This window comes from Octopus bimaculoides, chromosome 1, assembly GCF_046866305.1.
Source record: "Octopus bimaculoides isolate indiv1 chromosome 1, ASM4686630v1, whole genome shotgun sequence".
Classification (NCBI taxonomy): Eukaryota; Metazoa; Mollusca; class Cephalopoda; order Octopoda; family Octopodidae; genus Octopus; species Octopus bimaculoides.
In genome coordinates this window covers 420,433-442,932 of record NC_142928.1, presented here as the reverse complement: position 1 = coordinate 442,932, position 22,500 = coordinate 420,433, and the positions used below count along the sequence as shown (strand labels likewise).

Below are 22,500 nucleotides of genomic sequence, written 5' to 3'. Positions count from 1 at the left end.
CACAGGTGATTGTTGCGGCGGCCGCTCCAAGCGAACCGATAGTCTGTTTCGCGCGCTTTTATATTTTCTGTTTCAAAAGTTGTTCAACACGCACTGTATCATAGATATTTTGAGGGTACATACCCAGCGTTCTATTGCACAACATAGCTATAGGGTTGGATGCGCGGTTAAGAAGCTCGTTTAGCAAACTCGTGGTTTTGAGTTCGGTCCTACTGCACAGCAGTTTTGGTAAATGTTGTCTACCATAGTGCCGGACCAAGAAATGCCTTGTGAGTGTCATTGGTAGACGGAAACTGTGTGGAGGTCCGTATGTGTGTGTGTGTGTGTGTGTGTGTGTGTGTGTGTGTATGCGTGCGCGTGTGTCTAATGTATTTATGTATGCATGTATGTATGTATGTAGGTATTTGTGTTTGTTTCCCAAAACAGAAGAGAAAAAACGAAGAAAGAAAAAAATTAGAAAATGGATAAAAAGAAAGAATGGCTTAGTAAATATGTGAAATGGAAGATATAGAGATGGATGACAGAAAGAAAGAGAAGAGAGAGAAAAGAAACAGAGAGAGAGAGAGAGGGAGAGAGAGAGAGAGAGAGAGAGAGAGAGAGAGTCAAGGAGAGAGGGGAAGAGTAGTGGATTAATGAAGTGGGGTATAAAGAAGTTTGGACACGCGCGTGTTGTTAAATAATTTAGGCAAAAAGCAAGCATAACACGCCAAGTGGTAGAGTTTAACGTCTGATAGAAAATAGGTTTGACAGCAGACTAGTGATATTAGCCTATTGCGTTGCTATATGATACCTGCGCGTGCGTGTGTGTGTGTGTGTGTGTGTCTCTCTTTCACACACACACACTTATACATACATGTACATATATATATACATATACAGATGCATACATGTAAATACAAACACATATATACATACACATACATGTGTATACATACATATATACACACATGCATTCATACATGTATATTCATACATATATATACATATACATATATATACATACATGTATATACATATACATGTATATACATATATATTTATATACATACACGTGTATACATACATATATACATACATACGTACATATTCATACATATACAAACATACATACATGCATATATGTATGTATATATATATATACATATATATATATATATATATATATATATATATATATATATATATATATTATATATATATATGAGTGTGTGTGTGTGTGTGTGTGTGTGTGTGTGTGTTATCTGGGAGTCTACTCCCCTGAGAGGAGATGTGAGAGATATACAGTGCTATACATGTGGAAAATAATGGAGGGTCTGACTCCAAATATCGGAATTGAAATCTACAACAATCCCCGAACTGGACGGCACTGCACAGTACCAAAGGTCCCATCTTCTCCATCGAGGATACGAACCCAATACTGTTATAGCTTGGGATTCAAGGGACCACAACTTTTTAATGCCCTACCACAGAACGTCCGAGGTCTGCCAGGTGTAGACATGGAAGTCTTCAAAAAATGTCAAGATGAACCCACATCGCGGCAGGAGGCACAATGAAGAACGGTAACGTCCAACTCGCTACCTCACCAGAAGCAATACTGGAAAAATCCCCGGATGCAATAAAGGCGGTGCACCAGCATGGCCTCAGCCTCTGGCTGAAACCCATAAAACATAAAGCACACATCCACACTTATATATATATAAGCAAAAACACCCGTTCTAAAATCCCTCTAAGAGATCAACGCAGTAGTTGTACTGACAAGTAATATTCGTCGCAACTTCAACATGGCTGTCCGTTCGAACGAACTCTATTGCGATTTTTTAACCCCAAGAGGACATCTCCAGCAGCTGGCTAACGATGCAGAGCTGCACGAAACTAGGACTGGTCTACTTGCTAGAAATTGGTATGGGGTTCACTCCCCTGCTCGCAATTTATCGGATGCAGTTTTGCATCGTTAACTAGCTAGAGGAGATGTCCTCTCGGGGTTAAAAAATCGCAGTAGAGTCCGTTCGAATGAAGAGGGATGTCGAAGTGGCTACGAATTCGAACGTGTGTGTGTGCACGCGCGTAAATATACACAGACACACACACATCGATACATATAAAATCGCACAGAGGAATACACGTCTACATAAGTGGGTGAGTGTGTGTTGCTAAATAGATTATGTGGATGTGTGTGTAAGTGAGAAGGTAAAAGATATATAGAAAAACGAGGTTAAATAGAGAGAGTGCTATCACTAATATTTTAATGGCTCCGAAGAAACTTTAAGCTGTTGCACACTGACTCGGCTCTGAGAGCACTGCTTCTCACAGCAGAAACAGCTGTAAGCTTATCAAGGTGAGTACATGACGCATCTTCTTTTTATTAATCAATTAAGTTTGAAATTTTAGGGGATCACACCTACCCCAGTGTTTCACTGGTACTTAATTTATCGTCCTCGAAAGGATGAAAAGCAACGTCGTCCTCGACGGAATTTGAACACGGAAGTAATTAGTAACGAGCGAAATAGGGCTAAGCATCCTGCTTGGCATGCTAGCGTTTCTGCCAGCTCGCCGCCTTAATAATAATAATAATAATAATAATAATAATAATAATAATAATAATAATAATAATAATAAGAAGAAGAAGAAGAAGAAGAAGAAGAAGAAGAAGAAGAAAAAAAGAAGAAGAAGAAGAAGAAGAAGAAGAAGAAGAAGAAGAAGAAGAAGAAGAAGAAGAACATGCAGTTGTGGCGATTATGTACCTCCCTTGATGTCAATTTGATAAAATGATTGGCTGTCATGGCGGTGATGATGATGATGATGTACGTACCTATGTACATCATGGTATGTATGTGTTTCACTGGTACTTAGTTTATCAACACTGAAAGGATGAACAATAAAGTCGACCTTTGCGGATTTTGAACTCACAACGTGAAGACGGACGAAATGCCGCGAAACATATTACCCGACGTGCTTAACGACCCAGCCAGCTCGCTGCCTTTATTAATTAATTAGTTAATATTATTAACAGTAATCCCTCACTATATCGCAGTTCTCCTATCGCGGTTCTCCTATCGCAGGGGGTTTGGGAATTTTGACACATAATAACCGCAATAGTCGTACACAGATATACATATATATATATATATACATATATATATATATATATATACATATATATATATATACATATATATATATATACATACATATATAATTGGCCAACATTCTGACTACCTTGTTGTTTTCAATATACAATATCTGTACATCACTTCAAAAACTCTCTAAACACACACACACACACATGTATGTATGTATGTATGTATGTATGTATGTATTTGTGCGTCTGTGTTTGTCTCCCCACCATCACTCGACAACCGATGTTGGTGAGTCTACGTCCCCGTAAACTAGCAGTTCGGCAAAAGGGACTAATAGAATAAGTACTAGGCTTACAAAGAACAAGTCCGTCCTGGAGGCGGGGGGCGATTTGTTCGATTAAAGGCGTTGTTCCAGCATGGCCGCAGTCAAAATGACTGAAACTAATAAAGAAATAAAAGAATTAAAAAAATAATAAACTTTGTTTTGCATTTCGGTTTAAAATTTCTTCGAGAGATTCCTCTGCGAGAACTTGGTTATTGCCATAGGGTTGTTTCTACGTACAGCTCATCTAAATCCTCGCATTAAAACCTGTTTAGGAGGGGAATGATAACCGAGCCTTGCTGAACACCTCACCTGCGAAATTCTACGTTGAGCTTGCCGCTAACTCTTACCTTGCTGCTAACTCTTACCTTGCTGCTAACTCTTACCTTGCTGACACATTCTTTGGGTAGGATTTGCAAGGTTCGCATAAACCATTCCTCTACAGTCATATGTGTGTGAGTGAGTGCGTTTAATATATATATATATATATATATACATTTTTAGCACAAGTAACAAAGTGACTGACGATCCGAGAGTTTCGTGCGTTGGCACTTACCAAATTATATCTCATATTTTGAGTTCTTTTTTTCCTATATGCACTGATGTGTGTGTGTACATACGCACACACATAATTAAACATAATTATATATATATATATATACATAAGTATATGTGTGTGTGTGTGTGTGTGTGTGTGTGTATGTATGACACATCGGGTAACACAGAAAGAGAGTCAAAGTAAATGAGAAGCTGGAGGTGCGGGTGGCGTCAAGAAGCCACGAGAGCAGTTACCAACGCCCCCCTCTCCTTCACTACTTAAATCGTTTGCTGTCAAAAGATATCTCGCTGTTATTTTGGGGAGCAATTTTTTTTTTGTTTATGTGATTTTTATTTTATTATTTTTAGAAATCTGTTGCTCAAAAAGAAATAGAATTCTCACGTATATACAACAAATATATACACATACGCACACAAAAAACCCCCCACCAACATCTTCATATATACACGTACATGTGTATATTTACGCACGTACCCCCACCTATCATAGATACACGTGCATGGCCACAAATGTAAGGAATTTGGGAGGGGTGCTTGGGTTTTACCAAACGCAGGCTAGAATTGTTTACATTTATTTCAAACAAACAGTCCGACGAAGATAACGAAGATAACCGAATTGTCTTATGAAGATGGAGGAAAAGAAAAGAGAGCAGAAAAAAAAAACATGGGGACTTTATTAGTATTATTAATACCATCACCGCCACCGCCGCCATAATCGCACAAAGAAACAACAACGAAAAGGTGGGGGGGGGATTTTATTTCACAAGATATATGTATAAAACAAAGCGGTCCTAAAAGAGAAAGGGAGACAGAGCGAAAGAGGGTAACCCCAACGCCAACAGCCCTTAATATCTTCCCAGGGATTGCGGTACTGTTTACAGACAATCGTCATAAAATTCGTTCTATTATAAAGCTTGTAACTCCCTCGATAACAACTCGATGAATCCCACCACCCGTTTCACCCTGGACATTTTAACCTTCTGTCGAACCTTCGACAAGATTTTCTCCCAAGATGTCGTTCGTCCTCTGTAATGTTTAATGCATTAGAACATCTTTCTTCCCGCTCTCTTTGTGATGCTTAGTGGGTGGGTAGCGAACGGTTAACGGGTGGTTAACTGGTAATAAACTCTTGTATGTTTGTAAAAAAAAAGGTAAGTGTAATATAAACAAACAAATATATATATATATATAACGTGAGAGAGTTAGGGGTTGGGGGTTCAACCCACTAAGGGATAGTATCTATCCAGTATACTGCTGGGAGGGTACCCAATTGTTGCTACACTAGTGCTATACTAAGTGCAATCAAAGGGAGCGGGTAAAAGTGGAGGTTTTACCCCAAATTTGTATAACAATTAGAAAATGGAGGATAATATGCTGAACCCAACTACTTGCAGACGGTGTATCCCGTTGAATTCATTAATTTAATTCATAGCAAAAGTGACAAAAAAATAAAGAAAAAGAAAGAAAGAACCAAAGCACAGGTGTCCATGGCAGACTATGTTATTTTGCCAACCTGGTTTACATATAGAAGTACAAAGTACATAAGGAATTAGAGGATGAACAGAAGTTTAATCTTACAGCTGTTTCGGCCTAGTTTTAGCAAGCCCCATTCTATCCGAATATTCCTTTCCGGAGTGATTATCGGATGACATTTTGAAATGGGGTTACATGCCCGAACCGCTAGGCCTCTTCAGAGATTCACAAAGGGTTTCATATAAATGTAGAGCAAGAGGTAAAAACAGAGGTGTGGTAGAGACCAGAAGAAAAACAACAGCAAAAATAAGATAGAAATAAAAATAAAAAATAGAATTAAAATCAAAATAAAAATAAAAATAAGGGTACAGCAGAAAAAAAATAATAGTAACAATAATAAAGAATACATAAATGAAAAATTAAGGTATAGCATGTGGGACATGCAAAAATAAAAAAAAGATATATGTCAAAAAACCCTTAAAAATACAAGGCACACAAAGAGCCTCAGCGGAATTTGAACTCAGAACGCAAAGACGTACGAAATATAACTAAGCATTTCGCCCGACGTGCTAAAGTTTCTGCCAGCTCACCGCCTTCCATCATCTATAACATTCTCAATGATAAGATGTATCCCGATGCAAGACTTCGGTTACCTTGTATGTATGTACATATTGTGGCCTGTGACTTGGAATATATATCAAGATAAACTAATACGTGCAACGCTGAGCACTCCACAGACACGCATACAATTAACGTAGCTCTCAGAGAGATTCAGCGTGACACAAACTGTGAAGAAGCTGGTCCTTTGAAATACAGGTGCGACGCATTTTTTCCACCTGCAAAATAAAGTGGCTTACTCAAGAACACGACACGCGTCGGGAATCGAACTTAAGACCTTACAGTTGTGAGCCGAATTCCCCTATCCACTGAAATAAGTTTACTTGTGTATAAAGCGAATAATTAGCTTATCAATCGCCGCGCGCACACACACATATGGACCCAAATAATAATGCTGGAGCATCGCCTTTAGTCGAGCAAGTCGACCCCAGGACTTATTCTTTGGAAGCCTAGTACTTATTCTATCGGTCTCTTTTGCCGAACCGCTAAGTTACGGGGACGTAAACACACCAGCATCGGTTGTCAAGCGATGTTGGGGACACACACACATACATACATATATATATATACGAAGGGCTTCTTTCAGTTTCCGTCTACCAAATCCACTCACAAGGCTTTGGTCGGCCCGAGGCTATAGTAGAAGACATTTGCCCAAGGTGTCATCCAGTGGGACTGAACCCGGAACCATGTGGTTGGTAAGCAAGCTACTTGCCATACAACCACTCCTGCGCCTATATATATATATATATATATATATATATATATATATATATATATATATATATATATATATATATATATATATATATATATATATATATATATATATATATATATGTATGTATATGTATGTAAGCATATATGTATGCATGTATATGTTTATATGCATATATGTGTGTGTTTGTGCGCATTGGAATGTATGTATTCTGCATATTCATGTGTGTGTACATATGTGCTTGTATCTCCGTCTCCTTGTGTGTGCGTATTTGTGTCTATGTGTACGTGTTTATGTGACTATGTACGTACACTTGTATGGATGTGTGGATGTGTGTCTCCACATGTGTCCATACGTATGTGTGAAGTATGCGTATGCATGTGTGAAGTATGCATATGTATATATGGTTATGTGTTTCAATCTTCTTTTGTGCATGCATGTATGTATATGTGTATGTGTGTGCTTGTCTGTTCGTATCACCTATTCACCTATCTATCTACTTATCTCACAGTTTACTTGTTCCATTTACCTCCATTGTGTGTGCATATATATATATATATATATATATATATATATATATATATATATATAAAGATATATATATGTTTATATATACATATATATATATATATATATATATATATATATATATATATATATACATGTACTTATACTTATATATGCATATAAATATATGCATATATTTATGTGTGTGTGTGTGTGTCCACATAACAGCTGACTAACAAATCTACCTGTGTATGTATTATAAACTCTGGGTATCGGGATAACACTGCCTCCTATATTTTACTCCTATTTCATACTCAGTTCACAACCAAGCACACTCACACACGCATAATACACCAAGGAGTGGCAGGTTATCATAATACTCTTTTCCTCCGGATATAATATTGACCAGGTACGAACCACCAGAAGATTCGTTCCCGTTACACTATATCGGGTTAGAAGGGCAAATAATTGTATTATTTATTTAACGCCAGAAGAATGTATTATGAAAATATATAATGAATCTACTTCCGGATGGACCCGTAAGCGTGACCTGACACTGTGATTTAGTAGAAATATCTTTTCATTGCGATAACTGCCGACAGCGGGATGTCAGCGAGATGTCAGGTCACATTAATATATTGGATTGGCAAGAAAGTAATTTCGGCTTTTTTGAGTGTAAAATAAAAAGTCATTTTTTTTTTTATTCGTACACAGAATGAACTTTTAATCAATTCTATATTTTCCATTTTGTTCGATGACCTTTTGCCATCTTTCTGGCAACTTCAGGACTCTGCGTTCGTAGAACTTCTCGTCCGCATCGGCCAAAAACTGAAGCGAGTGCGATTTCAGATCATCACCATTATTGAAAGTTTTACCATCCAAAGAACTTTGCAAACTTCGAAATAAATGGTAATAAATGGTGCAAGTTCAGGGTTATATGGTGGATGTGACATCACTTCCCAACCAAGTTCCAATAGTTTTTCACGAGTTAGCAAAGACATGTGTAGTCAAGCGTTGTCATGGTGGAACACGATTCCTTTATGATTTGCTAATTCTGACCGTTTTTCTTTGATTGCTTTCTCCAGTTTCATTAGTTGTTGACAGTAAATACCTGAATTGATTGTTTAGTTCCTTGGAAGTAGCTGAAAATACACAACACCTTTGTAATCCCTCCAAATTGACAGCATGACCTTTTTTGAGTGCAATTCAGCTTTCGATGTGGTTTGTGCTGGTTCATTACGCTTGGACTATGACCGTCTCCGATTGATGTTATGGTAGACAATCCATTTTTCGTCACCACTGCTGATTCGTTTCAAAAGAAGGTCGATTTCATTGCGTTTGAGATGCATATCGCAAATACTGATTCGTTGTGTTAAGTGAATTTCTTTCAATTTATGTGGAACCCAAATAGTGAGCTTCTTAACGAGTCCAAATCATTTTAAGTTATTTTCAATCGTTGTGTGTGAGACATTTAACCTCTCTGCAATCTCTCGCACAGTTATATGACAATCAGATTCAATTATGGCTTTGATTCGGTCATCATCAACTTAAGTAGGTCGACTAGAATGTTGAACATCTTTGCGTGAAAAATCTCCAGAACGGAATTTTTAAAAACCATTTTTGACGTGTGCGTTCTGTTAAGCAATCAACACCATAAACTTCACATATCACTTTGTGAACCTCTGCAGCTTTCTAATAAAAGAAGCAAAATATAACGAAAGTATTCGTTTTTGCATTCCATGTTAAAATTGACATTGAATCAACAGCTGTATGTTAAACAAAATTACGCGCAATTTGCTTCCAAAGTAAGCTAAAAGTAACGGCTATCAAATGTCAAAAGGACTCGCTGCAGGCCTTTATTTGTTGCTATTGTTTTCAGTGGAGTAGCCAGATTGTGTGCCTCCCAGTCCTTGTGTTCGCTAACCCCACCACCATCCTGCTAACACAGGTTTATACAGCAGACGCCAGAATGCTGCCCGAGACCCGGGGCTCAAAACGTCATCCGGAGCCGACCGACCCCACCATCCCTAGACAAGTAATTTTAGGAGTAAGGATTAATCGATTACATCAACCCGAGTATTTGACTGGTACTTTATTTTATTGAACTCCTGTGGTATTTGAACGCACAGAACCGGAAGAAATGCCGATAAGCATTTTCTCCGGCGCGTTAACGATTCGGAAAATACAGTAATTAGTAATATCAAATAATTATCAGTCCCTAAATAAGTGAGTAAAAGGGTTGACGTAACCCTTGTACATTACCGCCTCGAGTCTTCGGACTCACTGAGCCGGTTAACTTGTGACTGAGGAGATAACATTTCCCCAGAACGGGACGATAGTCCTTTGAAGGGTTACTCACTTGCCGCTGAGTAGACTGGAGCAATGTGAAATGAAGTGGTTTGCTCAAGAGCACAATGCGTCGCCCGGTCCGGGAAATCGAAACCATGATCTTTACAACCGTGCGTGCTATACCCTAACCACTAAGCCACGCGCCTTCACATGAATGTTTTGGGATAATTATCTAACGTAAACGTTATGTTATAATATATTAAAAAGTTAGTTAAATAACATTTCATCAGAAGTCTCAGCTGGGTAGGATATTGCGTTACTCAACGTAAAACATAACATAATGAAACAAATTGGTGTCGGTCCAAATGTCGCTGGAACCACCAAATTTACAAAACAGTTCGAGTATTAACCGAAGACGTTGGCATTAGCATCATTAAAAATATCAATGGCTGTAAAAAAAGAAGAGTTAAGCGTGGAAATGATTTAAAAATACAGAAAGAAAGAATGTAAAATCAAGGAAAGGTTTGCCATTTAGATATGAATCTAATTTTTTTTTAAACCACACAAATAATAATAAAAAGAGTATCGCGGTAGAGAGTACAGAGTACGGAGTACATATGGAAAAAGAGCATGAACTTCGGTAAAAGGAAAACAAATGGCATAAAAATGGTAAGATTAAGAATTCTTGAAAGATAATTGAAGAAAAACAAAATGTCCGTCACAGTAAATAATGGTTTTATTGTGAATTGATCTAGAGACTATTCTAGAAACATAGAAACTCTTTTGCGAAAATGTTCATAAACCAAATGACCCAATGAAGAACTAATTATAAAGATGGATTGCTTTTATTTTGTGTGTGTGTGTGTGTGTGTGTGTGTGTGTGTGTGTGTGTGTGTGTGTGTGTGTGTGTGTGTGTGTGTGTTTAATAAAAAAAATGCAGTGTGTAAACAAGACAGAAATTGAGGTGAGAGAGAGGTCATACGAAGAAACGTAAACTTTAAGGCATACTTATACAAGTGTCCCCCCACCCCGACGACTTTGTTTCCTCATAACATCCAGAAAAATGAATAATTTTTAATGGAATTCTCTACAAATAAGCATGTAGATTCTGATTATATCGGAATTGTGATGGAAAAAAATTCTGTGAATGGGCAGAGGAGTTTCAGAAAATTCACATGTGTCGGTTTTGTTTCCTCATAACTTTCAGAAAAATGGGTATTTTTTAATGAAATATTCCACAAATACTTTTCAGGGTGAGTAAGTTGCGAATATTTTGGAATTTGATGCGAAAAGTAAAATGGTGAGCATGAAAACATTCATTCCGAAACACATCAGAATTTTTACAGAAATTTCAAGTTTCATTTTGTAGAAATATCTGATATGAGTCAGTATGTATGTGTGCGAGCCCACAAATTTTTCTTTATGCTAAATTCCGATATAATCGGAATCTGCAACATCTAAAGCGTATTTGAAGTGAATTTCATTAAAAAATATCCATTTTTCTGTGAGTTATGAGGAAACAAATCGGAGGAGGTAGAATTGTGTAGTTATGCCAACTTTAAGATATACGAAAATTATAGAATACTGAATGTCTACTTAAAACAATATACGAAATGAAACAAATATATTTTTTTTTTAATGCAGTTACTCTACCTGCACGAGACATCAGTCAAATCTACCCTACCTTCCAAATCAGAGTCTACCTTCTTTAAAAAAGAAAAGGACAAATTGTAAATCGAACGTGGTCGATGCCAGCCCAACCCCTCAACCCCCACTGCCCCCGTATATATAAAGCATATACTCGGGCCGACCAAAGCCTTGTGAGTGGATTTGGTAGACGGAAACTGAAAGAAACCCGTCGTATATATGTATGTATATATATGGTTGTAGTGGTTAAGAGCGCGAGCTACTAACCCCAAGATTTCGAGTTCGATTCCAAGCAGTGACCTGAATAATAAATAATAATAACATCGAAAAATACCTTAGGAATGAGAACCCAGGTTCGAAATTTTCCCAAGACACCTGATGAAGGCTGGAGGGTATATCAGTCGAAACGTTGTGTTAACAACAAACAAGATGAGGACAAAGATCCGTCAAATGTAAATAATATTCTTTCTGCCAGTTCTTTGATCCCATGATGATACCAGTTCTTGTTCTTCGATGCGAAGAATTCCTTCACTAAAGCCTCCACTTCTTCTTGCGTGATGAAGCGTTGTGAGCGCAGGAAGCGAGCCACGGATAGGACAAGTAATAATCAGAGGGATGTTAAGTCTAGATTATATGTAGGGTGTACGATCAGTTCGATTTAGATTTTCTCGACTTCCTAGAGTTTATTCTTGATCGTTCGAGCGGTGAGAAGTCTTGCCGTTGTCTTGCTGCAGAAGAGCTCGCTTTCCGTAAACCATTGTTGCACAATGGCATATATCTGCTTTGGCTGTTCGGAGTTACAGGTTGGGAAAGAGGCCAATCGATTAGATCGACTCCAATACGCAACTGGTATTAACTTATCGACCCTGAAAGGATGAAAGGCAAGGTTGGCCTAAGCAGAATTTGAACTCAGAACGTTTAGACAGACGAAATACCGCTAAGCATTTCGCCCAGCGTGATAACGTTTCTGCCAGCTAGCTCGCCGCCTTTTCACACTTATATTATTAAATACTGATCGAAACATGCTACGCAGAAGCGCACACATGCGTACATTCACACACACACACACACACACACACATTGGTGCATATACGCACACGAACACACGAGCTGACGCACACGCAAATACATACATACAATCTTGTATCCCTGCTGTAAGGCCTTATTTCCATCTACGCCAGCTTAATTTTATTCGTCCTTAGTCGAAAGACGTCTGTTGTTATGTCCTGTTATTATTCCTACTGTATTTGTGTAACATTGTTCGTTTCTTTCGTCCTTGTTTTTGTATAATTTTGCTGCTTTCTTCCAAGGAATCTAATGCTCTTAGCTTAGTTTTTCCTTGGGGCTGGCCAGATTGGAGCAATATCGAGAATAACCAGCCGAAATTGCAAGGATAATTTGGATCTCGACTGAAGAAAGAAAACTCCGAATGACCTGCCCTTTTTTTCTTTGCATCGTCTATCTGGATGTTTTGCGTTCTTGTCCCATTCTGTATTATTTACACGCACGCACGCACACACACACACACACACACACACACACACACACACACACACACACATATATATATATATATATATATATATATATATATATATATATATAGCGGCGTACGTACACCCTGTCTCTTATATGTAAGTATACATGCATACATACATACATACATACATACAGTCAGTCACACACACACGCGCGCGGCGCGCGTAATCTCAACCGCGTCTCTCAGATAGATTTACGCCACGCCATTGAAGCGCTCTAAAACGTTCGTAACTTCCCGGATCGAACTCTTAGTGAATTACTCCCTCACAATTCCACCTGATGCAGAGCAGCATCACCTTGCGTTCGAAAGGCCCCTGTTTGGAAACAAGTTCCGGAAGCTGATCCTTGCTTAGTCACCGTTTATGCACGTTAGGATTGCGGAAAAGCATCTTCTTCAGATTATTATTCGTTCCCGATACGTGACTCACTTTTTGCACTCACGAAGCTTCATCAACTAAAACAAGAGATGGAAGCGTCAATGAAGAAGTTTGTTTTCTCACCGCATGGCAACGAGCGTTGGTTTGTTTATGTTCCCGTAAGAGGACGTTTCAGCAGAAGTGACCGATAGAAAAAGTTTCGAAACTTTAAATGTCCCACTGCGTGGCACCTCGGGCAAGTGTCTTCAGCTATATATGCGCGCGTGTGTGTGTGTGTGTGAGTGTTTGTCCCTCCAACATCGCTTAACAACCGATGCTGGTATGTTTACGTCCCCGTAAAAATAGCGATTCGGCGAAAGAGACCGATAGAATAAGTACTAGGCTTACAAAGAATAAGTCCTGACGTCGATTTGCTCGACTAAAGGCGGTGCTCCAGCATGGCCGCAGTCAAATGACTGAAACAAATAAAATAATAAAAGAAAAAGAACTGGGGTGGTTTTGATTGGCTGAACCCCTTCGAGACGATGCCCCAGCATGGCCACAATCTAATGACTGAAATAATTAAATGAATAAAAGAATAACACATGATTAACTTTGTGACCAAAAGAATTAACTTCGCTTAGAATCACTTTCCTAACTTTTCTTCTGACTATAAAGGTAGAAGAATTAGGATATTTATATCTAGACAGTGCTCCAGTATGACCGCCACCCAATGAGATATCAAAAGAATGAAAGAAATAAAATATGGAAAAACTTTGTGACTATGTGAATTAACTTCGCTTATAATCACAACCGTCTACCTTTATAGTCACACTTTAGAGCTGACCCTATCGTGATGGCTCACAAAACGTTATTTACACCAGCTATAAATATATGTTTATAAGAATTCTAACAACTCTGACTGCGAAATAATGGCAAACGGTGGAAGGAAATGGAGCGACGTAGAGCGAGGGTGGGAAGCAGGGTCTAAAATTTAAGATGGAGGGAAGAGAAAGGGATCTTAGTTGTGATGGGGGAAGCAGTAGCGAAATGGAGGTTGTCGAGACAGAACAACCACCGGTAGGTATCAGCTTCTTTATTGCTTAATAGCTCCGGTCTCTTTATGTATTCTGGGTTATTTTGTGATTTGTAGGCATTTGATAAGAAAATCCTGTTTTACGTTTGCAGAGCTGCGGGTTTTGTGAGAGATTAGACCACCGTAATAATCCACTCCACTAATCTCCTCCTAATTTCTGTTTGTTTATTTTATTTAATTACTGCAATGCGTGTGTGCGTGGGCGCGCGCGCGTGTGTATTTATATACATATTCTCTTATTCTTTTACTTGTTTCATGTCATTTTGACTGCGGCCGTGTTGGAGCACCGTCTTTAGTCGAGCAAATCGACCTCAGGACTTATTCTTTGTAAGCCTAGTACTTATTCTATCGGTCACTTTTGTCGAACCGCTAGGTTACGGGGACGTAAACACACCAGCATCGGTTGTCAAGCGATGTTGGAGGGACAAACACAGACACACAAACACATACACACACACATATATATACACATATATACGGCGGGCTTCTTTCAGTTTCCGTCTACCAAATCCACTCACAAGGCTTTGGTCGGCCCGAGGCTATAGTAGAAGACACTTGTCCAAGGTGCAACGAAGTGGGACTGAACCCGGAACCATGTGGTTGGTAAGCGAGTTACTTATCACACAGTCACTCCTGCGCCTATATGCATGTATACAAAGCCGTAAACAGTGTGTATATGAACTAAACTGTATATACACAGTGTGTCTATATAAACTACACTGTAAGTATTATGTGTATATAAAGCATATACACGGTCATAGGTTCTGGAAATATACAAGGCTGTGAATGAATGCAGGAGTTTATCCGACAAGACAGTTGACTGTTAGAAATATTGGGTTGGTGCATAATTATTGCGGCTTTTTATCAACAAATTTTATTCACCAAAAACAATAACAATATTTAACACAAACATCTTTAAATGACGGTCTGACCGTCTGCCAAGCAAATGGGAAGCAATAATTGAAGTAGATGGTGAATATGCTTCGGAAGAATCATTTGAAGATGTTTTTGTTACATGTTGTTATTGTTTTTTTTTTTGTTGAATAAAATTTGTTGAAAATAAGCCGCAATAATTATGCACCAACCCAATATAATTTGTTGCAAGACGAGTGATTGCTGTCTTTTCATCCGTTTGGAATTGGGTATAACTGGCACTCCGTCGGTTACGACGATGAGTGTTCCAGCTGATCGGATCAACGGAACAGCCTGCTCGTGAGATTAACGTTTCAAGTGGCTGAGCACTCCACAGACAAGCGTACTTTTAATGGAGTTGTCGGAGAGATTCAGTATGACACAGAATGTGATGTGGTTGGCCCCTTTGAAATACAACTCATTCTTGCTGGCTGACGGGAGCAACGCGAAATAAAGTGTCTTGCTGAAGGACAAGACGCACCGCTATGTATCGAACTCATGGCTTTGTGATAGTGAGCCGAATACCTCAACCGTTAAGCCATTCGCCTTCATCTGGAATTGAGCAATAGCTAATGTGTTCTTCCTTTTCCAAGATGGGTTGATATAAAGGGTATTTGGCTGTCATTTCTAGAAGGCCGAATAGCCATAAAGAAAATCCTTCCTTAGCTCAGCGGAGATGTCATTTAAACTTTAATCAATCCTAATCCAACAGATATATGATGTTCTTACATAAACATTGTATATCTAGGAGTACTAATCCGTTTTGTACAAGCTATTTTTTAAGACGGTAGGATGTAAGTTGAAGGATGTGTGGCTGCTCTTTCTAGAAAATTGAGCGACCAAGCAGAACATGTTAAACACCAGGTCAGCATAGAATCATAATCGAAGCTATTCCGGCCATGTCCATCCATCTCATTATATATTAGGAACTACGTTATTCAATGTATCCCTCTTTATTTTAGAAAATTGTTGAGATTAAAATTCTATATTTAGTAGGACAAGAAGAGTAGGATGAATTGCTCCAGCTGAACATGTGATTCTGTAATGTCCTGATTGCTCCAGCTGAAGAATTAAATCCGTGATATAGGGATGACCATAGAAGCTGAACAAGTGGTTCTGTAGTGTAAGACTGGTTGCCCCATCTTAAAACCAAAGGACTCTGTAACGCAAGACTAATCGCTCATTTAGTGACAACTTAACAAACAGCAACAATAACGGTGGCGGCCATACTTAAAAAGCAGCATTTTTCGTGGTCAATTGACTTGCTCGAAATAGCAGCCAAATTTCCTTCATATCAGACGCTACGATATTCTTTTCTATTCTAGGCACAAGGCCCGAAATTCAGATCGATTAGATCGACACCAGTACGCAACTGGTACTTAATTTATCGACCCCGAAACGATGAAAGGCAAAGTCGACCTCGGCGGAATTCGAGCTCAGAACGACTCTGCCAGTTCGCCGCTTTCACACCTATATTAATCTTATCTACTCTAGGCACAAGGCCCGAAATTTTTGGGGTGGGGGTGGGGCAATCGATTAAATCGGCACCAGTACGCAACTGGTACTTAATTTATCGACCCCGAAACGATGAAAGGCAAAGTCGACCTCGGCGGAATTCGAGCTCAGAACGACTCTGCCAGTTCGCCGCTTTCACACCTATATTAATCTTATCTACTCTAGGCACAAGGCCCGAAATTTTTGGGGTGGGGGTGGGGCAATCGATTAGATCGGCACCAGTACGCAACTGGTACTTAATTTATCGACCCCGAAACGATGAAAGGCAAAGTCGACCTCGGCGGAATTCGAGCTCAGAACGACTCTGCTAGTTCGCCGCTTTCACACCTATATTAATCTTATCTACTCTAGGTACAAGGCCCGAAATTTTTGGGGTGGGGGTGGGGCAATCGATTAGATCGGCACCAGTACGCAACTGGTACTTAATTTATCGACCCTGAAAGGATGAACGGCAAAGTCGACCGCGACGGAATTTGAACTCAGAACGTAACAGCAGACGAAATACCGCTAAACATTTCGCCCGGCGTGCTAACGACTCTACCGGCTAGCACGCCACCTTTTCACACTTATATTATTAGATGCTGTGGAGGCACAATGGCCCAGTGGTTAGGGCAGTGGACTCGCGGTCGTAGGATCGCGGTTTCGATTCCCAGACCGGGCGTTGTGAGTGTTTATTGAGCGAAAACACCTAAAGCTCCACGAGGCTCCGGCAGGGGATGGTGGCGAACCCTGCTGTACTCTTTCACCACAACCTCCTCCCACTCTTTCTTTCTGTTTCTGTTGTGCCTGTATTTCAAAGGGGCCAGCCTTGTCACACTGTGTGCCACGCTGAATCTCCCCGAGAACTACGTTAAGGGTACACGTGTCTGTGGAGTGCTCAGCCACTTGCACGTTCATTTCACGAGCAGGCTGTTCCGTTGATCGGATCAACTGGAACCCTCGGCGTCGTAAGCGACGGAGTGCCAACCACCACCATTAAATACTGACCGAAAGCGCACACAGGCGCACACTCACACACACACGTGCATATGCGCACACAAACACATACACTCAGTCACACACACACGTGGCGCGCGTAATCTCAACCGCGTCTTTCAGATAGATTTACGGCACGCCATTGAAGCGCGCGCTAAAACGTTCGTAACTGCTCAGTTAAATCGCTATTAGCAGTCAGTTACTTAAGCACGAACGAGGGCGCCTGACATAGGAGTCGTAAAAATCTTTCAGGGTCAAATGCGGCACTGCAAGGGGTCCAGGAAACACCACCAGTGATAAGTATTAGTAAATAGTAGTTAGTAAAGGTGGTGGCTGTAGCGGCGGCGATGATGAGGTTGCTGTTGTTGTTGTTGCTGCTGATAGAGATGGCGGTGGTGGTTTCGGTGGGTGTGGTGGTAAGGAGCGGTGGACTATAAACTCCCGATTAGCTAACCTGATGTGTTTTTCATGTTTTCGTTCTTATGTTGTTTCAAGCAATGCATCATCATCATCATCATCATCAACAGTAACGACTCTTACACGCACACTCACTCACCCACGCCGCGCGCGCGCACGCACACCTTCCTTCCCTCTCTTACAGACGTGGACAACTTATCTTTCGCTTATCACAAAAGAAAACAAACACCGATTCCTTGTCCACCGCCACCGCAATGTACGAAAGGATCTCTCTGGTCTGTGTGTCTCTCTACATCTATGTACGCAATGTATGTATGTTTGTATGTATGTATGTATGTATTTACGCATGCATATATGTATGTATGTATGTATGTATGTATGGCTGGCTGGATGTATGCATGTACGTACGTATGTATGTATGTATGTATGTGTATATGCATGTAAACAGGTATGGCCTACATGTAGCAATCTCTATTGTATATGTGTGTGTGTGTGTGTGTGTGTGTGTTTGTGGATGTCCATGCGTATATATGAATGTGTGAACGTATGTATGGGTCTTCCTCTTTGAATGGATGGACTGTTTGTTGAATGTGCAGGTCTACATCTATGTATGATATTAAGTTCTACTACGCCTGCCTGAAGGGACCGTGCGATAGGGTCTTTCCATTATGAACTTACATCTCGTTCCTTCTAAGCTTCTTTCTCCCTAACCTCTCCCTCTCCTACTGTCTCTCTGTGCCTCCCACACACTAACAGACACGTACGCGCGTGCGCGAGGGAGAGAGAGAGAGAAAGAGAGAGAGATATATATATATATATATAGGGAGAGAGAGGGAGAGAGGGAGAGAGAGGTTGAGAGAAAGCACGAGTAGACATTTCCACGTACTCAGTGGTAGGACATGGCTCAACTGTAAAAATATCATTTCGCATCTGAGCATGTTTACAAAATGCTCCTTCGATCGCTTCCTCTTTCTCTCTCTATACCTCTCTTCTACACAGCTTCCCTCATCATCACCATCACCACCACCACACCCACCATCAATCATCATAAATCATTATCAGTCATCATCATCACTACCACCGCCACCAACACTACCACCTTCATCTTCATTATCATCATCATGGTTGTGGTTTGTAATTAGAAACCACAAATAAACAAATTTTACTTAAAACAACATTTGTAAAGAAATTTATTTTACGATTCATTCCGCCAGAATGGCCACGTGGGTTCAGCAATTTACAAGTGCAGGGCTGTGACCAACACTCTAGAGTGATGGTCTAAAACAGATGGCAATAGAGTGATGGTCTAAAAAAGACCATCACTCTATGGCCTCCTGTATGCTTCTTTGTAGTATTCTCGACCTGTCCTGGCCACCCCTTTCCCTCTCGCCACTGGAAAAAAAGAGGGTATGTTGTAGGAAGTTTGCTTCCTAACCACTTGGTTCCAGGTTCAGTCCCACTGCATGGCATCTTGGGCCAACCAAAGCCTGATGAGTGGATTTGGTGACGGAAACTGGAGGAAACTGAAAGAAACCCATCGTTTATGTATATATATATATATATATATATATATATATATATATATATATATATATATGTATATATTCTTTTATTCTTTTAGTTGTTTCATAGTCATTTGGCTGCGGCCATGCTGGACCACCGCCTTTAGTCGAACATATCGACCTCAGAACTTATTCTTTTTTATTCTTTGAAAGCCTAGTACTTCTAACGGACGTTTTTGCCGAACCGTTAAGTTACAGGGACGTAAAAACACATCAACATCAGTTGTAAAGCGATAGTGTGGGGACAAGGCTTCTTTCAGTTTCCGTCTATTAAATCCACTCACAAGACGTTGGTCGGCCCAAGGCTATAGAAGAAGACACTTCTTCAAGGTGCCACGCAGTGGGATTGAACCCAGAACCATGTGGTTGGAAAGCAAGCTTATATATATATATACATATGTGTGTGTGTGTGTGTGTGTGTGTATAGGTGTGTGCGTGTTTGTGTCTGTGTGTCCCACCACCGATTCATGACCGGTGTTAGTACGTTTACGTCCCTGTAACTTAGCGGTTCGGCCATACAGATCGATAGAGTAAGCACCAGGCTTAAAAATCAAGTCCTTAGGTCGATACATCGATTAAAAATTCTTCATGACAGTACCCCAGCATGGCCGCAGTCGAAGTGACTCACAACTCTTCTTTCTGTCTCATAAGTATAAATATGAACCCCCAAAATCCTACTTTGCTATTTCCTGTACCAAGTCCTTTGTAAAAATGCTTTATTTATACTCCTTGTACTGATGAGTACAGTCATATATTATTAAACTAATTCAATCATTTCTGTTCAACCATGAATTTGCATGGTTTTCTATCGCTGTTCCAAACGATCGTCTGCATGAATTAGAATTCTCTTACATTTTAACATCTTCTCTTCTCTATTTTTAACAAATTTGCTGAGTATTATGAGATTCCTTTCCACAAATTCACAACACACCATATACAAACCAGTAAGCTACCAGCAAAATATGAAGAAGCTTTTATTAGAAAGCGTTTTTTTTTTGGGGGGGGGGGGGATTTCCCAAATTAAAGGACGAAATTTAATTCAACCTTTATATATATATATATATATATATATATATATATATATATATATATATACACTTACACACACATATAATATACATATATATGTATACATACACATATATATATATATGTGTGTGTGTGTGTATGTATATGTGTATATGCGTATATGGGTATATATGTGTGTATATGTATATGTGTATGTATGTGTATATATATACGTGTATATGTGTATGTATATGTATATATATATATATATATATATATATATATATATATATATATATATATATATATATATATATATATATATATCCTTCAAATTCATGAATGTGAATCCTTTTTTGAGTGAGCTCAAAAGAAAGGTCCGATGTTATTTATTCCGGCTAATGCTTACTGTGCCCTTCTCCCAGAGTAATCCTATGGGAGGGTCATCAGTCTGGTGGTGCTATGGTCTAGAATGAATGTTGTAATGAAAAGAACGTTTGGCTGGAGATTCATAAATCCTTTAATGCATTGCTACGTACGTTTGCACAAACGTCATGCTTTAGTTATTGTGTCCCCATCCGATTTGCAAAATCCATGGATTTTAAGAGGAATACTCTTACAAGTGTTCGTTTCTTCAGACAGGACAGAAGTTGCATTCGTGTTCGGTTTGTATCGAACACACACACACACACTAAAACTAAGCGTTTGTCCCGCAACTGGAGTTTCATGTCATTGCGAAACAGACTCTCGGCTTCAAAATCAATATAAAAACAACAATAATTACTGTACAATATGTATTGAACACTCCTTTCTCGTTCATTCGACATTAAGCAACGTACATACATACGTATATTTATACCCACACGCACACACACACACATACATATAAATACATATACGTATACACACACATACGTATAAATACATATATATACATAAACATATATGCTACATATATATATATACACGTGTATATATGTATGTTTGTATATAAATATCTTTATATATATATATATATATATATATATATATATATATATATATATATATATATATATATACATATGTATATATATATACATATATATATATACATAATACATATATACATGTATATATACGAATATATATATATATATATATATATATATATATACGCTTATATATACCAACACAGACGCATACATTCACACGCACACGTGTATAGGCCTACATTCGCACACACATAAATGCATACACACAGCTATACAAACACACATACACACACTATATACTTACATGTCCGTTCAAATCTTTCGGGTTATTGGTCAGTTTGAGTTTATCGAAAGCCACAATCTGTTTCATCCATTGTGCTCCTTTGGCAGGGGAATCAGGGTGAATATGGAACCGTCCAGGAACATAGGGTTCCGATTTCCCTGATACTATCCAACTTGAACTATGGAACGAATAGCGATAGCGTTTATCGTCACAGGGCACAAAATCCATCATGACCATGTAATCAACCATTGGATCGAGCCCGTAGAGACGAACTTGGAACGTTGGGAACATCCGCCTGGAATGAGGAAAATAAAAAGTATGATTTATAAGCAATTATTTTGTTCTGGGTGGATGCGAGTTGCTTTGTTTTTGCAAACATACACACTCATAAGTGCGTGCGAACACACAAATATTCACACACACACACATGCACACATTCAAACTAAGCAGAAACATATGTCGGAAAATTATTTATTCATATAGATAAATAAATAAAGCATTATTATATCTGTTTCCATTGTCTACTTTATTACACTTTCTCGGGACATACTACATTAAGTATTTTAACTGGAATTAATACTATGTGTGGTCAGAACCAAATTTGAGACTAAATTGATATCTCCCTGGACTTGTCTCCCTACATCGGATATGTGTGAT

General features: G+C 39.1%; 1 protein-coding gene across 3 annotated transcripts in view; it reads right to left on the bottom strand.

Annotated features, from left to right (window-relative positions):
• LOC106877895 (T-box transcription factor TBX10) overlaps positions 1 to 22,500 on the bottom strand; it is a 172,249-nt gene that overhangs the window by 11,679 nt on the left and 138,070 nt on the right. For all 3 annotated transcript variants that reach the window (XM_089347341.1, XM_089347351.1, XM_089347348.1), the window contains exon 3: positions 21,865 to 22,138. In XM_089347341.1, the coding sequence (XP_089203467.1) occupies positions 21,865 to 22,138 (274 nt within the window). The remainder of the gene's footprint in view (positions 1 to 21,864; positions 22,139 to 22,500) is intronic.